This window comes from Cataglyphis hispanica, chromosome 5 (assembly GCF_021464435.1).
Source record: "Cataglyphis hispanica isolate Lineage 1 chromosome 5, ULB_Chis1_1.0, whole genome shotgun sequence".
Taxonomy (NCBI): domain Eukaryota; kingdom Metazoa; phylum Arthropoda; class Insecta; order Hymenoptera; family Formicidae; genus Cataglyphis; species Cataglyphis hispanica.
In genome coordinates, this window is record NC_065958.1 from 1,191,137 (window position 1) to 1,218,489 (window position 27,353).

The following is a 27,353-nucleotide window of genomic DNA, read 5'->3' on the forward strand; positions in this document are numbered from 1 at the left end:
TTAATAATGATTAATTAACGAGTCTTATATAATGCTATCTCCAAGCGCGCTTCACATTTCTTGAAAGATCGAGGCGCGCGTTCCTTTATTTCTTATTTTCTTGACTCTATCTCTCCTCGTCTTGCACCATCTCTTGCAAAAGGGGATTCACGCGATAACGCCTGGCGATTCGATTTGATCCGAGGCGGTGTGAAAGTGACGGCCGTCCGCCTCTTTCTCTCTCATCTGGCGCCGAGCGCTTTGTAGGTCGCGCCGCACCCCGGCCACCCCTTTCGAGAGCGACGGTTTAAAGCGTATTAATTAACCCTTTATTAGACCCGAGCGCAAACCGCCGCGCGCTGGCGCGAGATGAGCCTGATTCAGGGGGTGCTACCGGCGCGTCTGGATTCGCCCTGGGTATCGTTCAGTATTTATGAAAAGCTTCGAGAAGAGGATATTTCTAGGCTTTCTCTCTCGCTCTCTCATACTCACTACTTAATGCGCGATAAACTTGTGATAAACTGAATTCCATTGTTGTTGCAAAATTTTTACTCGCTTCTCACAGAAAATGAAATATTCAGTTAATTTGGTGAAAAAAGTATACATCGAATTTACAGCGAGAATATTTTTTTTATTTTTTTTTTTCAGAATTATCTTTTACTCTTTTTGAATCTCTATATATTTACAATATTATCTCGATGACGAAGTTTCTATTGAATCTCATATTTACTTTGATTCCTATTTGATCCGCACAAATTATCCGCCACAAAATGTAGAGATTCACGTGAAAAGAGACGAATCTTTTATTGCAAATAGAACGCTCGTTTTCTACCAAGTAATCAACATTTATTTTCATTCAGATCTCGCGAATCTATTGCTACATCCGAACAACGGATGCTTTGATATCTTTAGCGAGCGAAACTTTTAACAGTTTTTTTCATTTCAACGAATGCTTTTCGTTCACGAAATTGAGATGTTCCCTGCGATCGTCATTATCTGTTTACCTCGCCGTTCCGACAAATAGGAAATCGCAGAGAAGGAGAAAGGAAAAAAAAAGAAGAGCCCTGCGATAGGAATTTGAAGGAGAGAGAGGGGGCCGTTTGTCTGTCGAATAGTCCACATATATCGCTCGTAACGCAACTCGCTCTCTCCTCCCTCTTCGGAGTGAGGGGGTGAGTGCTCAATTTGCCACGTCGAGGGTCGCAGGACCCGATGTACCTACGCGATGGCGGATAGGTGGGAGGGAGGGGGGGGGGGAAAGGCAGAGTCGTTGGAGGGTCCCTTAGAGGGACGTAGGACGAGGTCGGAGATGTAGGGCCTCGGGTGGCACGATGTACGACGGGATCGAGATGAGATTGTCCCGCTAGGCTTCTCCGTCTCGCTTCTACTGTACTCACAAACCACCCTTTACCCTTAACGGCCCTCTTCTTCGATAAACTCTTTACACGGCACGAGTCATCGATGCCTTACTACTTTCGGGATCATCGTAAAGTACGTAGCTTGCTTTAAAATATTTTCGGGGGAGTCTGTTACAGAGAAGAACAGAGTTCGTGCTGTATATTTTATTGTGATTCATGCATATTTTAACTGTATAGTTTATATATTTATAATTATATTTAATAATTACATTTAATATTATATTATATTTAATTATATTTATTAAATATAATTAGTATATATATATATATATATATATATATATATATATATATATTATTTATTTATTTATTTTAGAATTTTTGAGTTTTTTCTTTCTTATACATCAAAGACATTAATCTTCCTTATATTAATTATAATTTATGATTTCTATTGTCAGTTTTAATTTATAAATTAAGTGTTTGTTAATTTATCCGCTTATAATGTGAAAATATAGATCAAATAATTATATATTTGATAAAGAAAGATATATATAAAATTATGACAGTTATTCAATCACTCTTTCACTCTCTCTCTCTTCTCTTTTTCTATTATCTTTGCGATAACTATAATGCGATACATTTCTAAAATAACCCGAAAATAAAATATTTTGTAGCGCAGTTATAATAGTCATTTCTGAAAAACACGCATGCGGATACTGCGCTTAAACGAGTTTTATTAGTTCAGGATCATAAGCGATGTCTTGGCTCAGTCAGAAGACGCAACGTGCATTTGATAGCCCTATCCTGGGGCAAAGACCTGTCGGTAGGCAAGGAAGGATGATTTTCGGGCGCAAACTCGAGTAAGAGGCGACTGAGAAGTAACATAGCTAGGAGGACGGGAGAAGAGGGAGCGCAATGGGGTGGGATTTCACGAGATGAGTTTAGACACACGTGGAGACTTAGACGAGACGGGACGAGACGAGACAATGCGGATATTGGACCGAGGAAATATGGAGGCAAAGTAAGTAAGACGAGTTGTCGATATCGAGAGAGGAGACGGCGAAGATGGCGACGGCGCAAGATAACGCCGGTAGACAAACTTTCGGGGTGAGGTGGATTCCTTGGCAGTTATCAGAGCCCGCCGCAAAGGTAAACGTAAGCCTTTAGTTTGGAAGCCCGGGGAGAGTTTCTTGTCATAGGATAGGCGAGGTAACAAGCGGCAAAGTATCGTCGTTGATACCCGAGATTGCGGATTACTAGTAAGACATAATATGTTCCATCAGACATATAGCGTTGCGTCTCGTCGTATATTATAATAATTTCACGCGCGGATCATATATGATTCTATTGCTCAATCAAATTAATTTCTAGATAACAAGATGTATACTGTGAGGATAAACCGCGTAAATCGAGTTCGCAAAGGAATTGATATTCGCATCTAATCGCTAAATATAGAATTTTGTATTTTCGTCAATTGATGTGGTTGAGGCAAGCAGACAAGAAAGGGAAAGGATCGAGTTCAATCGTGCGAGATTCGCGGATCGATTTCTTGCGTAAAGCTGAGGAAAAACGGGAGGGAATTGTCTGCCCCTGCAGGCTCATTCACGAGGAGCATTCGTCGAACGTTTTGCGACGGGTTAGTCGAGCTTGCCCGCTGCAGGAGCGAAAGTAGGACCTGTTTAATGGAGCTCAAGCCATTCTGGAAATTTGATCGGCGAGAACAGCAAGCCAGCCAGTCGTTCTTTCGTGCCCCCTCTACGTCTTCTGGCAGTCGCCTTTTGCTCTTATTTGCTCTTTTTCTCCGCTCACTCCGAGTGAGACTCCTATCTTCTTCCCTCGCATTCCACTACGGATTCGAGCTGCTTTCCCAACTTTGATTTGATTCCGTGTTCCGTTCCTTTTCTCAATTGCACGCCCGGTGCAACGATTGAGAGCAGTGATTTTAGAAGATTTCTGAGCGCATAATATTGTCACCCAGCTCTAGATACGTGATTTAATGATTCGAAAGTTAAAATATTTAAATAAATAATTAATTTTGTTTTATTTTTAATTCGTATAGATTATACACACACACACCTATACATATTTTCTTAAATTAAATCAGTGAAAATTAACTAATTAAAGCAATAACATGATTTCTCTTAAGATCAGTGAAAATACTCACAGTTTGCTCGTCCGTCTATTTTTCACTGAATATGACAGCAAGATCTCATTGAGAAATCAGTTGATCATTAATTCTTTTTAATGAGATTTGTTTTTAGTATTACATTTATTAAATGTTTTTAATATTATAATGTTTTAATTTTAATATTATATATTTATTAAAATTACTGTTTTTAGTATTATATTTATTAAAATTACTTTTAGTATTATATTTATTAAAATTACTTTTAATATTATATTTATTAAAATTACTTTTATTATTATATTTATTAAAATTACTGTTTATTAGTAATAATATAATTCCATTTAAAAGAGCACGTAAATAAAAAATAAATAAATATTAATTTATATATATGTATATAAACACTTTGTGACATATGTTAATATTAATTCACGTCTTATAAATATTATAAATAGTATACGAGTATATTATTGTATTTGTTAGAAAAATTATTTTATATATACATTATTCTATATAATTAGATGACTACAATATTTAAAAAATTAGTTTTTTGTACTTGTTAAAGTTCTTATAGTCACTGGAATGTAGGCATTTACTCTTTGTTCGACTTTGACCGAATAGTGATGAACGTAAAGAACGGAAGGAGGACATAGATGAATCAGAGATAAGGTCTGAGTCTGGCGTCGGCAGTTTTGAAAATTTACTGTCTCCTCGACTATGGCAGCCAGGCAAATGTAACGCTTTCTGTTTGCATGTAAAGTATCGCCAGTCCACTGACCATAGAGGCCATTGTACCGACGTACTAATGTAGATGTATTCGGGGTATCGCCGTGCTCTCTTCTCGTCGAGAAACGATACGAACTCCGGCAGGAAGTGACGTGCTCGCGAAATGGAGTGAAAATTCTACAGCTGGAAAAAGCCATGGGCAGCATTATGTAGGGAACTACGCTATATAGAACTGTCATCCATACTCTTTATTCACGAATTGTTTGATCCATTTAAAATAATTTTTTCTTAAGTAATTTAATTAATGCGACATATTTGGTACATTTTTACTTTTTTTTATATTTGTGGTATTATTTCTTTACTTTAATTTTTTTTATATTATTAAATTAAAAATATTTATTATTAAAGTTCTTTGATCTGTATTATTTGCATTTTTACAAGCATTATGGGAAGAATGAGGAAACACGATTAGGACAAATTCCATAGAGAAGGCTTATATCTTGGTGAAGAGTTGTTTGCTCGGCCATTCTCTAGGCATCCATCTTTAGGTGACCCTGTCCAGGGAGAAACGAGGACCCTCCATGGTCATTGCTTGACTAGCAAACATACTTCGACCGTTGGTCCTTCCATTCTGTCGTACCCCAACCTGTCTGTATCGGCGGGAGATTTCTATTTAAATGAGAATCCATTAGAATCTCGAGACAGACTTGCTGCGCACGGCATCGGCTCGAAAAGTTTCCTCCTACCGGATGCTAATCAGCATTTCCTGTTGGAAACAGTGTTCAGTCTGGCCCCTATCTTTTTAACAAGGATGCTTTTCTCCTGAACATTCACGTCAAATTATTTTGAAGTACAATTATACGCGCGTCTACTGTAGTATTCGTGATGAAATGCAGATTTATACATCGTTCTCAGGCGACTCTTCAATAAAGAATTATAGAAGAAAAATTCTTTGAATAATAGTATTGTCTTTTGTGAGCCAAAAAATTAATAGAAATATAAATTATTGTAGTTTATAATTAATTTGCAATATTGGAATGATAGAAGGAAAATCAAGTGTTATAATTCTACGCGATGTTATAATTTTAATTCTCATCAGTAGACATGGTTAAAGTACATACTGAAGCTTCGCCGAATTGTCAAAGCTCTCGCCGCAAGCTTTGATGTTAATGCAGGGGTTCTAGTCTTTCCCGAAATTAGCGCTAATACGCATTCAAAGTGTCCGCGGATAAACCGACACGTGTGAATGCGAACGAGGTCTTGAGGGCGTAACGACGGTAAGCGAGCGTGTAGCCGTGCTTGTACCGCATGTGACCGTGACGTGAGCGGCCCGTGCCTATTTACGTGCCTCCAGTATTGGCAACCATCATTAAGAGAGAGCATCGGACGGAGAAGGCGCGCGATGAATAAGAGCGAGACGGGACATATAGAAATGACAAAGCCGCTCGTTAGGCCCTCCGAGGGTCCTCACGAGCGATGCCAAGGGTGAGAACGTGCTTAGACCTCGATCTATCCCTTCGACCTCTGCCTTTCCATCCGCTCTGTCCCTCTACGGTTCGCTCCGTCGCGTATTCTTGAACACCCTTTTCGCAATGGTCACTTGTGGGTTTCGAGGAAGAAGCCCCGAAAACAGCTTCTCTGACCATTGATGGTCATTGGAGTGGAATAAGAATTTTGTTATCGCCTTTCTCAAATATTTGCGAACATGTCAAATGGCTCGTATTTTCTGTTCAGATTGCTGGGAAACGCAACAATTTCTGAGATCCTGGTTTATACACACACACACGTCTTACAATGAGTATTGATAAAAATTTCTTACTTGCCTCATGATAAGATTTGACACAAATGTGTAGCTATATGCACATATTTATTTTACCTAATTATATACTTAAGATACAATTAAGTACGTATTATAAGATGATATTTGTGCAATATATTTTGAATGTTGGAAGCAAGAATCAAGCTGATTAGCAGCCGTTTGTTGGAACAAATGTTAGCTGCGAGAGATGCAGGAAGTGTGAGTTGCCGCATCGGTAGCAATTACGCCTTCACTACACCCATCTAATGCCGCTGCGCTCGTAAACACTCCATCGTCTTCTCTTACTACCTTCCGCCTCTTTGCTCACGGGAGTGTCGCGTTCTACGAGGACGTATTGACGCAGTTATGTTAGGATACACAGGGCGTTACGAATCACGACATCTCGACATTAACTAATCAGTGTCATTAGAAAATGATAATACAAGTGAAATACATGTTTTATTTGATGCATCGGAAACACATTCTTGCATATCTTTCAACTTTCAATCTTTTCGCTATCTGATTTTTTAGCTTTCTTTTAAGACAATCATGACAAGTAATATATATAGTATTTTACATTTTTTTTAAATTTTATTTTTTATATATTTATTAAATTTATATTACGTTATATACAATTGATAGCATATAATGCGATGAATAATAATAATCTATTCGACTTTATTTTAGCTTTACGCTTGATTTTTTTTATAAATTGTTCAATGTTTTATAAATTGTATCAGGTATCGTATTATAGAATATTAATATCGTTTTTTTTTTCTCAGACTTTACACATTCTTATACAGTTCATAACAGGGACATAAATGTACGAGGCCAGTTCCGAGGGCCGTTCCAGTTATCATTAATCTTCAACGTGATCTAGCGGTGGTCTCATGATTTACGGGGCACCTTCCGCGTTTCTGAAAGCGCGACAATGTGACGGGATGACGGCGGTTTAGAGAAGTCGTCCTCTTCGTTGTCGTCATCGCCGTCGTCGTCGCAGTCTACCTAGTGGGAGTTGGCAATCAGTCAGCTTGACGGTCTCGCCGGCGTAGGTGACCCAGGGTGCCGCGGGTGCGTTCCATCACTTTCTACCCGTGATGTATGCATGAGGTCGCGGTCGGTGGCAATCGCGACACACACGCACACATACATACACACACGGATCCACACGCTGCCCCCCAAGTAGCTGACTCCTCCATCTCTCGCCTTGCTATTTCCCTATGAATATATGAATCGAACTGACGGAGTTATATGGCGGTGCGCACTCATGGGGGCTCGTAGGCGCGTTTGCGAGATGCGGGAGTTTCCATGCCTCTCTCGGCACTAATACCATACGGATATGTATCACGCCGGACATGATGGGTCATTGGTTCGGCGGAAATAGGGTAGTTTCGCAATTTTTTTTTTTTGCCAAGTGCGATGATCTGTTCAAAAAGTTTTGCACGTTTGTTTCTTGTGTACGATATCGTGCAAAACTCTATACATCTTAATTTAGCTCAATTAACTTAATTTTTTTTCTTTCTATTTAGATTTATCTCGATCATTTTTTACTTTGGTTAGATTAATGTTGATTATCATTTTAGATTAATATCCTTATTTTGTAAATCTTTACGTGAAATAGAATCTTTTATTATTGGTATATTTGTTAATAATTTTCTAGAATTGACTTTGATATTATCTGCGGATTTAGGAAAATGCGAAGCCAAAGTTATGATTATATTGATGTCTTGAAATAAATCTTGTTGGCGCAATATAACGCGGGCGTCGTCGTAGGATCTTATCCTGCGAGTCCCTTCGGACTCGAAAAGGCCTAAGTCCGGAGCTTAACAAGTTGCGCGCACTTCGCGCGGCAGACAACCCGGCCTACAATGTTACAGAGTGGTAATGGAGTTAATTGCCGGTAGAGGACGAAACCGGGGCTTACGAGTTAAGATAGCCCGCGCACCTGATACCAACAAATTGCTTGGTTCTTACGTTACCGCGTGATGCAGTGTCGCCTTCCACTGCTCGCTGTATCACGAGGCGTCGAGCGACACGTCAGCTGTCACAATAAGTCTTCAATCTTTGAAAGTCGCGTGAGAGATCATCATTGTCGTCGTTAGACTTACAATGATTTATAATGATAAAAATGCTGAAATGGATCTGCTGTTTTGCCTCGTATTATCTAAGAGAAAAATCAACATTATTTAATCATCAATTTTCTAGAGTTACTTTTAAATCTTTTAACAAAATTGTGCGAAATGTATTAAATGTCTAAAAATTTCTTAAGATAAATTTTTACAGTCAACCACTATTATAATCTGAAAAAAATATATATTGATATATATAACTTCTAATCTTAAAGAGCAACATACAACGCGACAATTTTCTGTTAATCTAATGATCGCGGAATGAATGACGAAATAATTACAAGGGCGGATATGATTACGCGCGGCGTGTAATGCGCGTCGCATAACAATTAACGGGTCCGAGTTAGTTTCATGCGCCGGAAGTTTCCGAATTCGAGCGCCACCGTGTACGTGCGTGAACGAAGGTCAGATTGCGCGGACTTCGTCATTAAGAGTGGATACGCTCTGATAGTATCTTCAGGCTCAGGGGCGAGTTCTACGGTGGAGAGACTGCGACGGTGGTTTACTCGTTACTCGTTACCCGCGCGAGCACGACGGCAAGAGAATGGCTCGCGAAATAGGATAATGCCCTCGACAGGACGTTCCGCCGACGTTGCCGAGGGACGACGACTAGCGCGACACAGAAAAGACATTAGCCGCGAGAAAGGCGAGCCAGAGGAGCTTAGGGTCTCTCGGAGACGATAGGATGATGATGGTGGAATTGCGAGAAACTCATTGCCCGGCTGGAAATGTCTCGGACCATGGAAAATTACGAAAATGTTTTGCCCGTAATCATCGTTTTTTAGACCACTGTGTATTATCAATGGATGATCTACTTGAGGACATGATAATTTATTGTATCGTAAGATATATATAAAAAATTTAACAGTAAATAGAAAATATAAATTATAAAAATATTTATATTATATTTGATATGGAAAACTCTCAATAAAATATATGAATATTTTTTGAATGATAAATATTTTAAATATTTTTATATATATATATATATATATATATATATATATATATATATATATATATATATTATAGCTGTATGTTTATACTGCTGTATCGTAAGATATATATAAAAAATTTAACAGTAAATAGAAATTATAAAAATATTTTTATGGAATTACATTTGATATGGAAAACTTTCAATAAAATATATGAATATTTTTATAATTTATACTTTTATTATTTTACTTCAAAGTATTACACCTACATAATCATGCTTTGAAATAAAAAAAAACAATGCAGGATATTATCAATTTATAGAAAATTTTTAAGATCAATTTATAAAGATTTTCAAATATTTATTGTTTTTATAAGATCAGATATGAAAGATCCAAGATATTTGAATCGTTTTTGATGTAACATGCAAGGTGCTTGAAATATTATCGTTAGACTGTAATTAATATTCTAGGTATAGACATGTTAATTAGGTGTATAACTTTCTGTTAGACGGCCACGACGTATTATTTCCAGCAGTCTGCGGTTAGAATTTGATTAACTATTCGCGCTGTACCTTCAGTTATTAACGTCATCGGTTTTGCCGGTTCAATTAAAAATCAATTTCGTAGGGTCCACTTAATTGGTTCGTTTCGCAACGCGACGTTGAATATTACCTTACCACCTATATAACCTTTTGTCTCATGGCATCGTCTTATCGGGGCCGTGCAGGATTAATCGCTTATCAGGCTCAAGACTCACGTGCAGGCGGGGATTTAATCGAAGCAGGAATATTAATTAAATTATACAGTCTACGGAGCCATTTCTCGAGCTATCGGGACTCTCGTACAGGATTGATTAAATATTTTAATAATAAATGTTGACACACACATACACATTTATAACCAAAAACTTAGACAGTACATGTCCCTAAAAGACGATGAAAAGACAATTTAAAAACGTCTTATTGTCTTTTAAACATCTTTAAAATATCTTTTAGTTTTTCTCTACTATCTGCAAACATTTGAAAGATTTAGAAAAAAATGATACTTATTGTGAGAACAAACTGTTTTTTCTCTATATTTTTTTTTTTATGACTTTAAAAAGTTTGTTCGATATTGTTTGAAGAAAATCAATAATAATATTTAATATTTTTATAAATTATATATTTTCTGTTCAATAATATAACGTCATTCGAAATGCAAAGTGCTCGACGAGTCTCCGAAAACACAAAACGATGTCGTGATAAAAGCGGAAATAGAGATTATTCCCCAATTAAGCGGCTAACGAGCGCCTACTTTGCCTAAGTCCAGTCTTTCTGAGCCCTTTTGAACGAAATAATAGTTACTCAAAATCAGTCCCTTCGTGTGGCCGTCGAGAGCTTTATAAAGTATGCTCGAGTTTGGCGGAAATCGTAATCGGCACGAGTGGACGGCCTCTCCGACCGCTGGAAAATCAAAGTTTCGCCAGCATTAAATGCTAATGAGAACCGGCCACATAATGGCTCGTGTGTGCAGCCTGACGAACGCTCGAATTAGAGGCGAGAGTTGGCAGCGAGAAAGGGATATGCCAATCCTCAGCATCGCGGAGACTGAGGTAGTTCGTAGATGAGTGCAAAAGAGGGAGAAGGGGAGGGAAAGGGAGAAAGAGAGGCAAGACTGGAGAATTCTCTCGCCTGGAAATGCTCGTTGGTCCTTGAGCTGATTAAATTCTTTCCGCCGTGATTGCTGGTCCCTGGCGTTTCCATAGGTCGAGGATTCCACGGGTTCGCAGTGGGTCACATTACAAAAATATCGTGTGTATACACATTATTTTGAATATTATTTTGAAGAGCGTTATTGGTTTTGTAAGTTAAATTTATCATTCACATATCTTAAAAAATATTTTCCTATAAAGTAAATCAAAATTTATTGAATTAATAAGCTTCTAAATCAATTATAATCAATTATGATAAAACGTATATATATATGTAGATATTTATTTGTAAAATCTGAAATATATACAATAATTCGATTCTTCTGTGACTTTTATTTAATATGAATTAAATAAAAAAATATAAGAAAAATAGAGAGAGAGATGTCTTACATAAAAAATATTTGGATTCTTTTAAAGATGTTTTAAAAATTTTTCCGGAAATAAATATTTTTTCTCGCAGAGAATATGCGCGATATATGATATTTGAAAATTAATATATTTTTGATTGCGATTCTTTTGCATCTGTGGGATATACGTGCCGGGGTTCGTTCGAGGCTCGGTCGGACGGAACTTTAAATTCTCGTGCCGCCTCGCTTAATCCGCGGCTTAAAGAGCTTAACCCCACGAATACCTCGTCAGAGCCTCCCTCGACGGCGGTCGTCGCGGTGCCAGAGAGCAGGTTTATTAGCGCGCGGATTTCGAAATTCTTTTCATCCCCAGTCGGGACACGGGGCCACCCACGCCGTTTACATAAGCGAGTTCCCCGGATTGCCTTTTTGATATGTAGATAAGGGGGTGGTGCCGCTTTTACGCCGTTTACGCCCCGCCGCGGGTTAAAGAGAAGGTCGGGATCCCGTTCCCAATACGCTCGCAACAGCTTCAGTTAGTGTACGGTCTGACAAGCGTCTCCGTCTTTGGAAAGCGTTGCGACTTGGAGCAAATGTATTCTGACGCGACAATGCGCAATAACTCCGACGATTTCAAGTAAACAGACGAAGAGTCTTTGGAGGTGAAAGAAGAGCATGTGAAAATATTTCAACGAATAAATGAAGACAACGTTAAGACCCGATAATATCCAAGTTTAATTTATTAATTTATAGAAAATGCGAAACATGTAAAAAATATATATATATGTTGTTTGTTGTAGTATATATATGAAGACGTTATACAGATCGAAATGATTTTTATCTATAATTATACTTGCGTGAATATGAACCCGTGCAAAATGCTATAATTTTGATTTCCTCAAAGGAAATCTTAGGGCAGACGCGATAATCGGCGAAATTCTGGCGCCGCACGTAAACGTTCGCAGAGCAAAGGGCCGGATAGGGTCGAGGAATTATGGCTGAGTGAGTATATATGGTCGGGGTATAAACAAATTACACGCGAACGGTTTCTTGACGGTGATTAGCGGTAAACCTTGTTAAGGAAGTCCACGCGAAGCTTAGGGCGCCAGAATATCGAAGGCGAAAACAAAAATTAACAAAAGAGCCTCGAATAATGATCATTGAATATTAAAAAAAAAATTATATTTATATTTATTATTCCATTTTATATATAATATTTATTTATTTTATATATAATAATTTTTTTAAAAATAAAAATATAGAATTCTTAAAAATGTAAAATATTATTAAACATATATGTATAAAATTTATATATATTTATACATATAATATATATTTTGCGAAAAGACAAAATCATGCGAGAGAATCTTTGCGTTAATTTCTTCTCGTTTATGTACGGACGAGAAGTCGTTGCTCGTTAAAGTCTGTCGTCCGGCAGAAATAGGGAGCTCGATAAAAGGATAAATGACTGGCTCGCTCACGAGATAGTTCTTCGTTGGTGTTGAATTCTCATGGGACTTAATCGCAGAGAAGCGTGATCAGCTGGCGCGTCCAAGAAAAAGACAAGAAAGAAGAAACGAGGGATTGATGCTCCTCTCTGTCCCCCGTCACTTCTCAATTATCGGTCCGCTTCACTACACACAGAGCCGTTCATTTACTTCTATTATTCAAGATAAACAGATTTGCTTCATACTTTGCTCCTTTTCAGTCGACAACCATATGCGTGTTCACGCAATTTTGCGATTTCGCTTCGTCATTCTTCGCAATTACATTTTGGCAATATCGAATTTTGCGGAAAGAATATATCTTGACATTAGGATAACTTTATACCAGATTAATGCAGTATACAGTTGAAATAATCATATAATGTATTAAAAAAATAGAAGTTTTTACACAACATTTTCGTCAATTTCATAGAACTTGTTACAGTTATTCCATGCAGTATCGCATATTAGGCTTCGCATGATTTTCACTTTGCGACTTTCGCAAGCCGATTGCGATGGGGTTTCCGCAATTAGAATAGAGGCAGTGACGGGCATCAAAGGCGGCTCATGTGGAAGACGCCAAATTTCATCGGAAGCCACGCGACGACGGCGAGAGAAATACGCGGAGGCGGACAGAGAGAGAGAGAGAGAGAGAGAGAGAGAGAGAGAGAGAGAGAGAGAGAGAGAGAGAGAGCGGCTCTCGGTCCGAGTTTGTGAGTTTCAAGCCAAGGGGAGTGCCGTATATTAAAGTACTTTTTGGCTACCCTTCTCTCATTACTCCCCGATCTGCACCTAGATTTCTGCCTCTTGCTTTTTCCTTCTCGTGCGGCATCTCTCGTGGCGTCCTCCTCGTTAGCCATGCGGTCCACGAGCAATCGTAAGCCCTGCCTAAGCTTGCTGCCTATTTCGCACGATGTTTCGTGACCGCTCATAATACTTGATTAAAGTCTAACTTTTTGCCGACGAGACTGCTGATGGTATCCGAGCGTGCGAGACGTACAAGATGCTAAAAATGTTGTGCTTTATCTTAAGCGAAGAGAAGAGAAAATTGCACTTAAAATAATATTTAAAAAATTATGTAAAAAAAATGATTGAATTATGGAATTTTTAAATATGATAAAAAAATTCATGAATTATATTTGCGTTTAATGTGATATTTCTGAGATGTATCATACGGAAATAGAAAATGATTTTATGATTTTTAAGTTAATATTGAAGGTATATTCGATTTAATATATATATTTAATATCGTAAAAGAATTTTTCTCAGTCTACTATAAATGTTTAACTCGAGATTATAGTAATGTTGTTTAATTATTATTTCAAAATAATTTTATTTTAAAATAATAATTGAATGATAAACATCGGAATCGAATATTCTGCACGAAAGAGCATATCAAAGAATAACGTCAGCAAGCTACTTTCACGTTCTTAGATATGGCGAGATCAGAAATTTCGTGGTAAAATCACACGAAACGCTAATCCGTGAACCGAGGCAGCATCCATCGGGGAGCTCCTTTTGGTGCCATTAGTCATTAGCGATTCTAAAAGCTCCCAGGGTAGAATATTACGGCGGTAGCCACGGCGGCTTTTACCATACTTCAGCTTTATGTGAGGCTCATTCATCAAAACCCAACAAGCCCAACGGCTTCGTGGGTACGTAGGACGGCAATGGCTCGTACATTGCGGCGAGCTACTTATGATTTGCGATCTTGCGGCATCAGATATTTTGAAAACTGAAGGCTGAACACGAGTGTATACTTTGCTGCTGCGTCATAAAATTATTTGCATTTTTTTCATTCAAGAGATTTTTTATCTTATTGTAAAGAGTTTATATTTTAAATTTAATTATATTTTAAATAAAATTGTTTTTAAGACTTTCTATATAACATATTGTTACATTAAAGTAAAAAGTTGTTATGGAAATATATTCAAACAAGATAACTTTTAAAAAAATATTAACATTTTCAATGTTAAGCTCAAAATTAATTTAATAAATCTGTACCTGCATTACTGGAAAAAAAATATTCAAAGGTAATTTGGATAAATTAGACTTTAAATAATAAATAATAAATAAAGGTAATTAAATAATAAATAAAGGTAAATTTTTTCAGATTTTAAATAATATACATAAATAAATAAAATAAAACGAACAAATGAAAGCCACTGTGCTGAATGAAGGGTATTAGTTTGTCACCGTTTGCGATATGTTCCGGATATTATTTATATTATATCAAATTACTTTGGTCCAACATTCGGATTAAAATATCTAATAAATGCATGCATATCTACAAAGAATAAATTAATTTTGGTGCCTTTCATCCAGCGCGATGGCTCTCATTTTCCCGTTTTATTTTATTAATTCGCGAACAAAAATATTGTATAAGCGAAGGTTTTTTTTTTTTTAACTGATAACGTGAAAAGAAGTTATCCATCCAGATACAAGTAGCGTGATTTCTTCTCACGCTCGCGTCGCAGGAAATCGGCGTTTCCTGAAAGACGTAGAAAAGGTGAGAAGCTGTCAACTATGTCACGCGTCCAATGGACCATACAGGCGCCCCATTACTCCGGGACTCCAGAGAGAAATAATAAAAATGCCATTAGTGTCTCGCCGTCCCATGATGCTCGACGATGTGAGCGTTCCACCCCAGATTTCGGAACGATATATCTCATCCCCTTCTCGACCACTTTAACGTCTTTGTCACGGACTCTCCCACTTGACGAGGTTAATCCTTCTTTCTGGTCTTCAGCCTTCTTTTTCCTCCTCGGTCCAACGACCGGACGGCCTTAAAATCCGTTCACGAGCTGGAACGAAAATAATTGCATCGTGATTCTTCCTACTCCTTCGTCGTCTCTTCACCCTTCCCTTCCCTTCCCCCCCCCCCGCCCCCTCCTCTCTTTCTTTCTCTCACGCCATCCCTTGTTTTCTTCTGTCGCTCGCACGCCCTCCTTTTCAATCCAGAGCTAAAAGTATATAAATCCCCAGGCGGTATCGTCGTCGAAAAATAAGATAAAAATCTCGTGGCATCCGGGCGGGGGGAACGGTGGAAAAAAAAAGGCAAATTCCCGAATAAACACATCCGCGCCTCTTTATGATGGCACTTTGTAGATCCATCCCCGCTCGACGCGCCTTGTGTACCGCGCGTATTATTAACTCAACCACCGGAAAATGTCAACGTAGGCAGTTCTTTTCTTATCTGCTTGCTTTTCTTTTACCATTACCGACGCCCTCTCCCTCTTGTCTTTTATCTTTATTGTTTTGTCTGACTTCGTGCAACTCGGCGAATCCAATCTGGGAATGACACCTTCCGCTGATTATCTTCGTAAAATGTGTTACGCTTGTGCATATATTTATCGTCTTTTCCGCCATATTTTCTTAGTTATGTTATGTATGTGGGAAATATTAAATATTTATACATCTATTACAATAATTTCGCAAAAAAAGGAACTATTTATCTAAAATTATCATTTCATTCAAAAATGATAGATATACAGAGAGTATATTGCTTGCATCAAATATATCATCTACTTTAAAATCTGATATCGTCAAGCTTTCTCCTTTAACGGAAATCGCGAAATCGGTTTTGCGTACGCGCGATGCTGAATGGACGACTCGGCATGCGGAGATACGATATCGGATTTCCAAACGTTTTAATCACCGTTTTTCTTTTTCCTTGCCACGATTTCCTTTCTCATCCAACGGAGGGGAGTCTTCTCGCGAAAAGGAGTTATCACCGAAGGAAGCTACGGGCAACCGACGGTTGGTGTAGACCCGGAAAGGGGCTGGAGGCGCCCAGCGGGGGTTAAAACGACCCCCGCAGCCGGGGCTGAAGTCTCAAAGATAAGGTGCCCCTCTTCTCTTCTCTCGGCCTCCTAGATTATGGAATGGCACTTTAATTACACTAATGGGAGAACCAAATGTTAATTACAATTCGAAGTCTAAAAGAGAGACGATTCGCGAGACTAAAAGAGAGGAGGAGCTTCGCACAAGACGGAGTGAAAGAAAGACAGAAGGAGGTTGCACGAGGAGGGATGGTTCGGGAAAAGAACGAGATGAGATTTGCCAGCGCAGAGAGGAGATTTACCCTCCCGTGATTAGTATTATTTAATTAAAAATGCCCGATCTCTTACTATCGTTTCTTTCTAATGTCACGCGGCAAGATTTGGAGACTCACTGAGAGAAAAGCGATTATTTCATGTTATTACTTATGGAAAGTAGCGGTGCAGACAACATCGTAATTTTTCAATGCAACAACTTCTGGGTCTTTTTATTGTGCATAAGCAAATTGTGACAATTTTACAGAAATATTATTACTTTACTTAATATAATGTTATTAAGTATTACAGTATCTTTCTTGTCCTTTTATAATGTCTTTTTTTTATATTCTTTTTATCTTTATCCCTCTTTTAATGTATGCATCATTAGAACACTTTCAATATTATTTTTTTTTTTTTTTTTACTATAGTCTTATAATCAATTCTTTTAATCAATATTTTATTATAAAATAAAAAGAAGACTTTGATATAAAGATCACACAAATATTACAATGTGCTCTAAAATATTTAGAAATTTTCTCAGATATTTTTACTTCAATGAAAAAATAAATATCCAAGTATATAAATTTTAATTTATAACATTGCATTTCAATTATACACTTAATATCTTAAACTTGAGTAAATAATTTTATGAAAAATAAAATTCGCTAAATGCTTTTTGTGCTTGTTTTTAAATTTCTTTCGATTTTTAACTGTAATCTCCTTTGTTGTTGATGTGACGACATTCTGCGAGACGACGGGGACGACTATCGACGGCGGGGAGACGACGCGCGTTGGGCGGGTTTCAATTTAAAGTTGGACGAACGTGTCGAGATTTCAATGTACAAAATGCGTATGCTAAACTCTTCGCACCCCTCGTGGCGCGCACCCGCTTCTCTCCGTCTTTTCGAGGCTGAGAGCTTCGACAGCCGTGGCCCTTGACGTTCGCCGATGGACAAGGTCCACGCCGACGTTGCGACGGCAAAAATCAGCAAGTCTGATCAGTGGCGCCAAGTAGAAAGGGGCGCAAGTAGAACGACGCTTGTTGTAGCAAGCCCGCACGCGGGACGAATGTCCCGCGTGCACTTTGAAGTTCGCGCCCCCAAAGGACAAATTACTTTTTCGAGGCGGTCACCCGGCCTTGAAACCCTTACAGAGCGCCCTTAGACCCCTTTAATGATCGCGGCTACCGATCGAAGGTAATGCATATCAATGGACGGGGAACGGCGAAACAAACGTCCGATAGTTCCTAATGACTTTCTGAATTTTACTTTTTAAAATGTCTTCCTCCGTGTCGCGGCCCGCCTTTTGAGCATACACTCGCGACGATATTATTACCATGATTCAAAGGCTCAATATAAACTTTATAACGTTGACGAAATTACGAGTGCACCTCAAAGGTTGTTATTCTTTCGTTGATTTATGTACATATATTTTTTGCTGCTATGATGTTCATAATATATGCATTATTATTGAAAATATATATTATTTCTAATTGACCATTATATATATATATAAATTTGTATGTATTATATTATTTATTTTTAGATGTTTATAAAACAATTGTTATTGATTAGTCATCTCTTGTCATCTCGTGTTAACATTCTATTAACATGTTTTTTTAGAAAATAAAAAATACTCTTGCGTGTTACGCGAGTGATTTTTCAAATTTATTTATTCACATTATTAATTAATACGATAAATAAATATAACTAAATATTTATAAATGTACAATTTATTCGCACTGTGATTGGCATCGTCAGAAAGACGACATAGATCGAAAAAAGATGCTTCGGTAGCAGGACTCTGTCTTAGATCGGCGAGAAGTTTCGCCTCAAGAGTTGGATTACCGCGTGGCTACGGGTAGATTTGAAAATTGTGGGGCCCCGAGGGCTCCCCGGGAGAGTGGTATGGCAGGGTAGAGCGTGATTGATTTTGCATACGACACAGATTGGACAGGTTTGAGAAATTGGACTGGCTTTCTGCCTGGTTTAGCCTCTTCGTCTCTCTCTCTCTCTCTCTCTCTCTCTCTCTCTCTCTCTCTCTCTCTTTCTCTTTCTCTTGAAAGGTTCTCGCCTTTCCACTTTCATTTCTCTTTTCCCTTTCTCTCTCTTTTTCTCTTCGTCATATTCCTTTTTCTTGCGATAGTCTGATACGTTTCGGACCATGTGTTCGTATATGTTACATGCATGCGTGCATGTAATTCGCATATACTTGCCATATCGCCGCGCGTATTTCTACGCGAGACGAAGAAGGGTTCCCTCTCGTATCTCTTGCAGGGAACGTCGAAGGGGATTGGCCTTGAACGAGCGATTTGTGCGATCTTCGAGGATATATTTATGAGCATTCTAGCCACCCCCGCCTGAACTTTCATATATTGCGCTCGCCATCTTAGATAGTCAGCTTTGCGCGTAGTAAATTACCGTTTACATTATACGAGCAATATTTCTGCGTTAAATTATTTTTCAATTATTATAAACATTTATTTTATAATTTCATGTAAAATAGATATGAATAAGATATTAACAAAAAAAAGGGAGTTTTTCTCTTTAAAAGAGATCTTGATTGATTTTACAAATCTTTCTATTATTTACTCGCATTGTGATGAATATTTTATGCGTATTTCGGCGCAAAATCTATAACGTATTAATGAAACTTCGAATTTCATGTGCGGTGGATGGAAAACGCATCTCAAAGCGGTACAACGTGTGATCATGCGGGAAAGCTGAGGAGGGATTGTTGAGCCATCCGGGGTCGCTCTCGTCTGCCGTTATCCGCCGACGTCGGAGTGGATAACAGGCCGAACGATTTATTCTAAACCTTTATCCGGGGGCGCCCTCCAAATTTATGAAAGAAGACGCCCGTTTAACCGACTCGCTCAGTCATCCCTCACCGCGGTGGTGAAGCCACCCTTCCATGCCTGTCTTCCACGCCTTTCTCCGTTACTCTCTCGCGCGCGCGCGAGACTCCCTTCCCGCTTCGGCTTCTCTCCCTCGGCTTGGCTTGGCTTGGCTCGGCTCCGTTCTCCCGCCGTGCTCAGCCCTTTATTTTATACCGAAGCGAGTCGGTCCGATTTGGTCCTAATATTAAAGGGGATGGCTTGCCCTTAGCGCGTGATCGGGATGCCAAATCTCTTCGATCCCGCTCGCGATTCCGGAGTCTTCCTTATACAAGAACGAAACGAGTTTTAAGCGACTGGGAGTTTCTCTTGCTACGATTAACTCGTTAAATGGAGGCAACTATCGTTACTTCATTAATTATAGAATGGATATAATAATAATAAATGGATTTTTTAAATAAAAAATGTAACATTAGTTTGTAATAATTATTTTGCATCGGAATATTTTTATTGGAAATAAATAGATAACTAAAAATTAAAATTGAATATCATGGAAGATACATTTTTTATTCCATTTTTCTATTTGTACATGACTTGATTTTGATTATAGTGTATTGAATTAAATATATGCTAAATTTATATATTTTTATCAATTGTATTGCTCGCACATCCATATCAAAATAATACTAATTATTAAATTCCTTCTTCTTATAATAGCTATTAAAATAAATGATTTAAATATTATTGTTTGCTACTTACAGGTGAATTATTCGCTCGTCTTATAATTTAAAATAGTGCACGATTCGATTTAGTCACGACACATCTGTCGTTCCACATTACTTGAGCTCATTCTTAACGTAGTACATGCAATTAAAGATATGCTTCGCTTATAAATTAGAATTGACGTCGAAGGAATAATTTCACGTAATTCATTTCTTTTTTTGCAGTTATACCTGAGCAAAACACGGCAGGCTGCCTTTTCGGCCGATTTGCAGCAGACTCTCTCACGAACAGTCAGTCCAACCGCACGCCAGCAAGGTAAGTTTTTATCTTACTTTTTGCAGCACGCAAGGCTTCTCTCTTTTTCTCTTTTCCCTTATATTTTTTTCAACTAAACGAAGAGTGATTTATCGCGCGCAACTTTCGATTTGCGTCACAATGATCCCCGTCGTTTTCTCGTCGCTCTTGAGAAACTTTTGCATGCAATTTTATTGCTTAATATCCTAATGCCCCATTTTTTACTTTACATAAGAGAATACCTCAATAATATTCCGATGCGCTGAGGAAACATTAATTATGCGCAAGTTTTGATAAGAACGTCGGTTTATATGTAATAATGGAATTCTCTCTCTTTATTACGACTTTATAATTTCGTATTAAATTATCTCAACAACTTAATGTCTAATTAAATTTTTATTAAGTCTTTATTAAGTCTCTGGAAATTGTCTGAGAAAGAAAACATTCTTATATATATATATCTTTGCAGCTTATTTATTGCTAAAATTGTTTCATCTTTTCTTCAATGGTTTAGAAATTAAAAAAATTTCTATATCAAAAATATTTTCCTGACATTTAATAAATTTTTCCTTAAAATGAATGTTTTGAGGCTCAGAATTATCTATGCTTTATGAATGAATGATTATTCTCTGACAGTTTTTATGTTTTACTATTTTCGATTGCGACAGTAAGAACAATGATTGAAGGAAGCCACGGCACTTTTATCGTATCTAGAGTCCCTCGATAGCAGATGGCATAAATAATCCAATGACTTGGGAAACTAACATGATTGCGTTTTCTAAGAATAATGTCCCGTTCCTAACGGACACGATATGCGTGGAATTTAGGAACATGACATCACGACAATGATCAGAGCTTTCATCCAGAGTAAAAATCGCGTCGGAAGTGATCTCGTGATAGCGGCACTTACTGCGATCAAACTTTCTTCTTTCCCCTTCGTAGAAAGCAGTTGTCGACGAGCACGGAATCGGCTATATCCACGTCACGATTATAAGCGATCTCGATCGCTTTTGTCTATGAATTATGGCTGGATTATCGTCGACGCGTTTTATTTTTGTTCAGTCGAATAATAAAAAGTCTATGAGAGATTTAAAATTTCTTAGTTTTAATTACGATGTCAGCTAACTCGATAATCAATTTTGTCTTTGTAAATTATATTATATCGAATATGCCTGAATTATAATTTATTTTAAATAAGCAAATCATATGAAGTTTGGATCGTAGTTTCCTGTCAAAGTATTTTCGATCGTTTTTGCAAATTTAGTTTGCCAGTGAGTTCCGATCTTCCATTGAAGCGCTTTCGGAAAGGCGAACAGCTCTCGAGTGCTGGAAACAAAGCCCGGGGTTTCAATTAAACCCTTTATTAGTTAGCGATAATGGGGGGCCAGCACAGCGGGTCGGACCGACATTGCCTGGCCGGCCAGTCGCTTAATCGAAGGTTACAGGCTTGTTTGCGCGGATCTCCGCGGCTCTCACGATATTAAGGGCTGACTAAGCAGTCTTTACCTCCTTGATGTTTAGAATCGCCCTGCCGGCCTCTCGTCTATGCCCTTTCCTCGAATCCGAGCTGCGAGAAAGGCCGTCTCGAGGATCCTCGCGCCTTGCCGGACCACGCCGATTGATTTTCTTGCGCGTTGTGCAAGTTCAACGAGGATAAGCGGAGAAATCGAGAGACGCGAAGCTCTCCGGACGGCAGCGTCGGGCGGGACAAAACGAGGAGGCTCAGAGGCAAGAGCGAGGAGAGACGGTCGAGCTGGGAGGAGGAATTTGTCGCTGAGGAGAGCAGGTCGCAGCAGTCGCTTGCGGCGAGCCGCAACGATCTTCTCGTCCTCCTACTCGTCTCTTGCTACCGCACGATACCGGAGAGAATGAAAGAGAGACAGAGAGAAGGAAAAGAGAGAGAGAGAGAGAGAGGAAGCTTGTCGCTGCTACTGCTATTGCTCCTCGGGACCGTTCGAAACTAACTTAGGGCCGCCGAAACTACACTCGCTCTTCCCGCGCCGCAAAACGAACGGCACGGTTAACAAGGCGTGTACACGAAATACATTGGATATTGATTCGCGAGGGAGAAACGACAGGGTGAAGAGCCAGTGAATATTTCTTGGACATTCGACGTAGATGTGCGATAAATGACAATGAGGAGGATTCGTGACTCCAAGAGTTACAGACACCTAATGTCATTTTGTAGCTTCAAGTTGGAACAACAATGTACGAGTACGTGTCATCGGCCTGTCATATCACGTGCTCCGTTTGTTCTAGTTTTAATACAATATTGATTTCTCTAAAATTATCCAAAATGTCATGGTTACTTCAACTACTAGCTTGTTTTTGTTTTTTTTTTTTTTTTTTGAAATAATTTGAAATAAATCTATCGCGATAATATCCGTCAATTTTGCAATAATAACTGGCGTTCTCTATATCGTCGTACGATCGTCCACGTGGTCTAGTAAATTGCATTTATGTCACGTCGTCTCGATCCATATAGTCCACGAAATCGGTTTTAGTGTAAACGAGGAAAGCCGGGCTAAGGGTCTCAAGCTGGGTTCGGCGGCTTCGCCGGTTGGGTGGGTAGGTGCGGCAGGAGAATGGCTGCGACATCTTGTATTGTCAGATCCCAACGCGACAAATTCATAATTGCGTTAATGCGGGTACGGCGAGGGTTCTTGCCGCAACCACCGCAAGGCGCGCCATGGCGTCTTGCGGCTATAAGAGAGGACGATATAGCGCATGAGAGGCGGCGAGAAGAGAGGGTTCGGGGCGGCAGGAGACGGTGGAGAGCGGTCCCTTCTGGCACGGGCTCGTTAATCTTCGGAGGATTACGCCAGAAGGAAGTATCGCCATTGTGCAGGACGCTACTCCTCCAGTCGATAATTATTAATTAAATTGGCCGAACGGGCCACTCTGCGATTTATCGACTTATCGAGTGCTGTAAACGATATCACGCCGATATTGTCTTCAGAAATATGCGACAAATTTTTTAACGACTTCTGGATATGTATCAATTTATTAATTACGCCTAGAAAATAACTTGCATATATTTTATTAATTATATTTATATACATATATGGTAAAGAGAGTTGATTTTTATCGATGATTAAAAAATGCTTTAGGTATATATATATATATATATATATATATATATATATATATATATATATATATATATATAAATATATATATTTAAATATTTTCTCTCTATTTCTCACTCTCTCTTTCTTTCTATATATATATAATTTGCTCTATTATTATTATATTATGAAAATTAATTAATATATTTAAATTTTTCAATTGCAGTTAACATAGAAATGATATTTATCTCGATTAAATAGGATGTGTACAGACAATTTGACGATATTTTAATCAGACAAAAATTTTTCAATCTGGTATTTCACCTGGCTAAGTTAAACCAATAGAACGGTCATTGGGAACGTCGAAAATGCGGCCGTCCAATACTAAATAAAAGGCCGGCGCGATGAAAAAGCTCAACTTGCAGGTGCTTCATTTCAGTCGGTCGTAGACAATTGAATCATCGTCAAATCGTGACGGGAGGGTCATCAAATCTGCACGAACGGACACGAGAGCGCGACGGGAGAAAGGGTTGTGTGCCAGCCTGTCGGCCGGTCGGCTCGCTCTCGTTCGGTCGGCGAGAGTAAAAAGGACGGAATTGCAGAAACGGGAGAGAACGGGCGACGAGAACGAACGGGCCGAAATAAAACAGTGATATCGAGGCATTTCACGCACGAGCGAGAGCGTTTAGCAGATTCAACGTGCGTGCCGGCACTCCGCCGTTTTCCTGCCGCGGTGAAACCCGTCCCTCTCTCCTTTTTTCCCGTCCTCTCCTCGATGGCCCTCTCATTCTCTCCATTTCTCTCCCGCTCGCACCTCGGTTTGCGCTCTTTACCCTTTTCTCTCTCTCTCTCTCTCTTGCTCTATCACCTACACCCTCACCGGGTCTCGCTGAAAAATACTGCTCTCGCTGACACCTGTAGCTTCGACGTTCTACATATGTGCGCACGTAGCACGTCGAGTTGCCGCCATCGACGAGTGGAAGAAACGAGGGACGACGAAATTGATAGTTGACGATGTCGAAAATCGTCATAAAATCTATCGAGCGTAATGCAATGTGTAATCGAGTAACTTGTTTCCATCAACGCGATAAGCGTTTAACGCGTTGAGAAATAATCGCCTTAAATTACGAGACATTTATTTTTGCAAGCATTGTAAACATAAAGTATTGTCTTAATATGAGTTTCTATTTTAATTTCTAGACTGCTCTTATCAAAAATGAGAGAATTGTAGGAGTATAGGTTTATTTAAAAATATGTAACTATGTAATTAAAATCAATTTTTGTAAAACTTGTAAAATATTCCTTAATTACATATTCTATTGAAAAGATATAATTTTCAATCTTGATATGAAATTTCGTAGTGATATCGCGGTACGTGTGAATACGAGCACTGTGATAAAAGGGGACAAGCTGCACAAGTGGCGGACTTTACGGGACTTAAGTCTAATCCTTGTAATTACTCGATTCTTTTCCTTCTGCCGCGGTTCCGACTACTTTGTTTTTATATGTCGTTTGAATTACTCCCTGGATCAATGTGGCAATTCGCAGTCGCTCATGAAGATATTTATCAGGTGACAATCGTGCTGATTTTTTATCTGACCTTTTTTTCCTTCAAATTTCTTTATTCAAGCTTCTATAATTTGGTGATGTTTATGAGGAAATATAAGCATATTTATTTATTGTGTTTGCAATTATATTTTTTTAATCTGAAAATATGTATGATACTAATAAAGTACTAATAAAGGTATATAAAAAAATATAAAAGAGAGAGAGAGAGAGAAAGAGAGAGTAGTCGTATTGCTATTTTTAAACAACATTGCGATTATTTATTTACAAAAATTATTGCCTTATTTTTGTATATATTATATGCAAAGTTTTCATCGTATAAAAATTTAAAAGTAAACTTTCTATCTTTTATTACGTATACAGAACATGTTTCACTGATGACAATTTGCTATTTCTCAGGAACGTTAAGAATTCACGAGATGTGAAACATAGACACGCGATGCATTGTCATTTAACGTTGATAAGGAAGCGAAGGCGAATCCGCAACGTTGGACAATTAATCGATACGACACGCTGCGAAATCGCGAAATCTATCACGCTCCGAGGTGACAAAAGCGCGCAAATAGAGGGGTTGCCTCGTCGCGGGTGACCGACAACGTGCGCACACGAGCAAGCCCTAACGCGGGCGTGAAATCAGGCGCCGGCCAGGACGTCCGCTCGACTCGGCGACCGTCGGACAATAAGAATCGATATCTTAATTAACGAACGCTGGTGGGTCCGATGAGCGAACTTCTCGTCAGGCAGAAAGGGAGAATCAGAGAATGTACGGTGAAGGGGAGGGGAGGGGGGCGGGCAGGGTGTTAAGGGAGGAGAAAGGGAGAACGAACGCAGGGTGAATCCGCACCCGCGTTTTCGATGGGGTAGCAACGGCGGACGCCTGACCGGAAGCGAGAGTCTGCAGAGCCCTGCGGACCTCGTTCTACCGGAAGCGCCATTCACGCGGCCCTCTCGCTCTCATCCGCCTCTTCGCCGACACGGTGGTCGTCGTCGTCGCCGCCGTAGTCGCCGACGCTGATACGTTTCTGAATAAACAATACACCCTCCCCACGGCCGCAACCCTCGAAAAAGTTTGGCCGATGGTGCCGCCAAAAAAAAAAAGATCCGCGCCGATGGTGAATTTTTTGTATGACATTGTTCGTGCTTGCGATATTTTAGAACATCTCGGTGGTTAGCGGAAAAAAAGATGGCGAGTTGGAAATTTTTTTAACGGAGATAAAAAAAATATTAATATATTATATATTTAGTATAAAATTTAATTTAATTTTATAGATAGTAAGAAGATTTTTGATGAAGATATTTTTCGATGATGCGCACATTTTTTTTTACAATATTAAAAAATATCTAATTAATGATGATGAAATGAATTGATATATTTTTTATGTTTTTATGAGTGTTAATAAATTTTAATATGCAAATGGATTGCGACAAATTTATTGTTATACTCTAATGAGTTAAATATTTTATTGATATAAGAGATTTTCGCACGCATGTGTCTGGGGCGTAAATAATATTTTATCGAGTTATGACTGTGAACGGAAATACAGATTTCCTTTCGATGTAACAAGCGTCTCTCGTCTATGACGAACTGCTCTGATGGCGCCATATCCTCGGAGATTGAGATATCCCCGAGAACGTCCGGTCCGATTAATATCGCCGCGAAGGAAACGAGCGAGGCTGGGTAAATTAACGAATTGGAGGGTGCTCTTTCCAGGACGCTTTTACCGCGACTGGCTAATCCGATAAAGTGGCAGCTTCGCACGAACCTCTTTCTTCTCGCTGACATTCCGTCCGATGGGATATGACACTAAGTATTCTATATTGACTAATAAACCGCTATCTTGCGGCTTCCCCGCTAACGAAGCCTCGCTCCTTACTTTCGTTTGCTCGTAATCATGCTTCCTCTCTTCGCGCTTCACAGAAGCCTAATGTATTTCCGCGCGACGTATTCGACCTAAAAGGGCCGAATACTCGAAGCTGTTCGTGCGTACTTCAAATACGAGACTCGCGTGAATTTTCCTCCTCCTCCTCCTCCTCGCGATCTTCGTTCACACTCTCGGCGTTTTCGCTCCGCTCGTTCCTCGAGGAATATCCCGACGTAGGATACAGCCGGAGAAACCTCGTCAAGGCCGCATTGGTGGGCGCCTCAATCAGAACTCGCTTTGGAACCCAATTTCACGAGAGAGAGAGAGACTATTTGCGCGTGCTTTGGCCGGCAGGTTTGACCTCTCGTTAATCACCAAAGGACCCAAAGCACGAAG

General features: G+C 39.0%; 1 protein-coding gene across 6 annotated transcripts in view; it reads left to right on the forward strand.

Annotated features, from left to right (window-relative positions):
• The window catches only part of LOC126849752 (mucin-12-like), a 296,359-nt gene that overhangs the window by 154,306 nt on the left and 114,700 nt on the right, over positions 1 to 27,353 (forward strand). For all 6 annotated transcript variants that reach the window (XM_050591930.1, XM_050591931.1, XM_050591932.1 and 3 more), the window contains one exon: positions 20,392 to 20,482. In XM_050591930.1, coding sequence (XP_050447887.1) covers positions 20,392 to 20,482 — 91 coding nt within the window. The remainder of the gene's footprint in view (positions 1 to 20,391; positions 20,483 to 27,353) is intronic.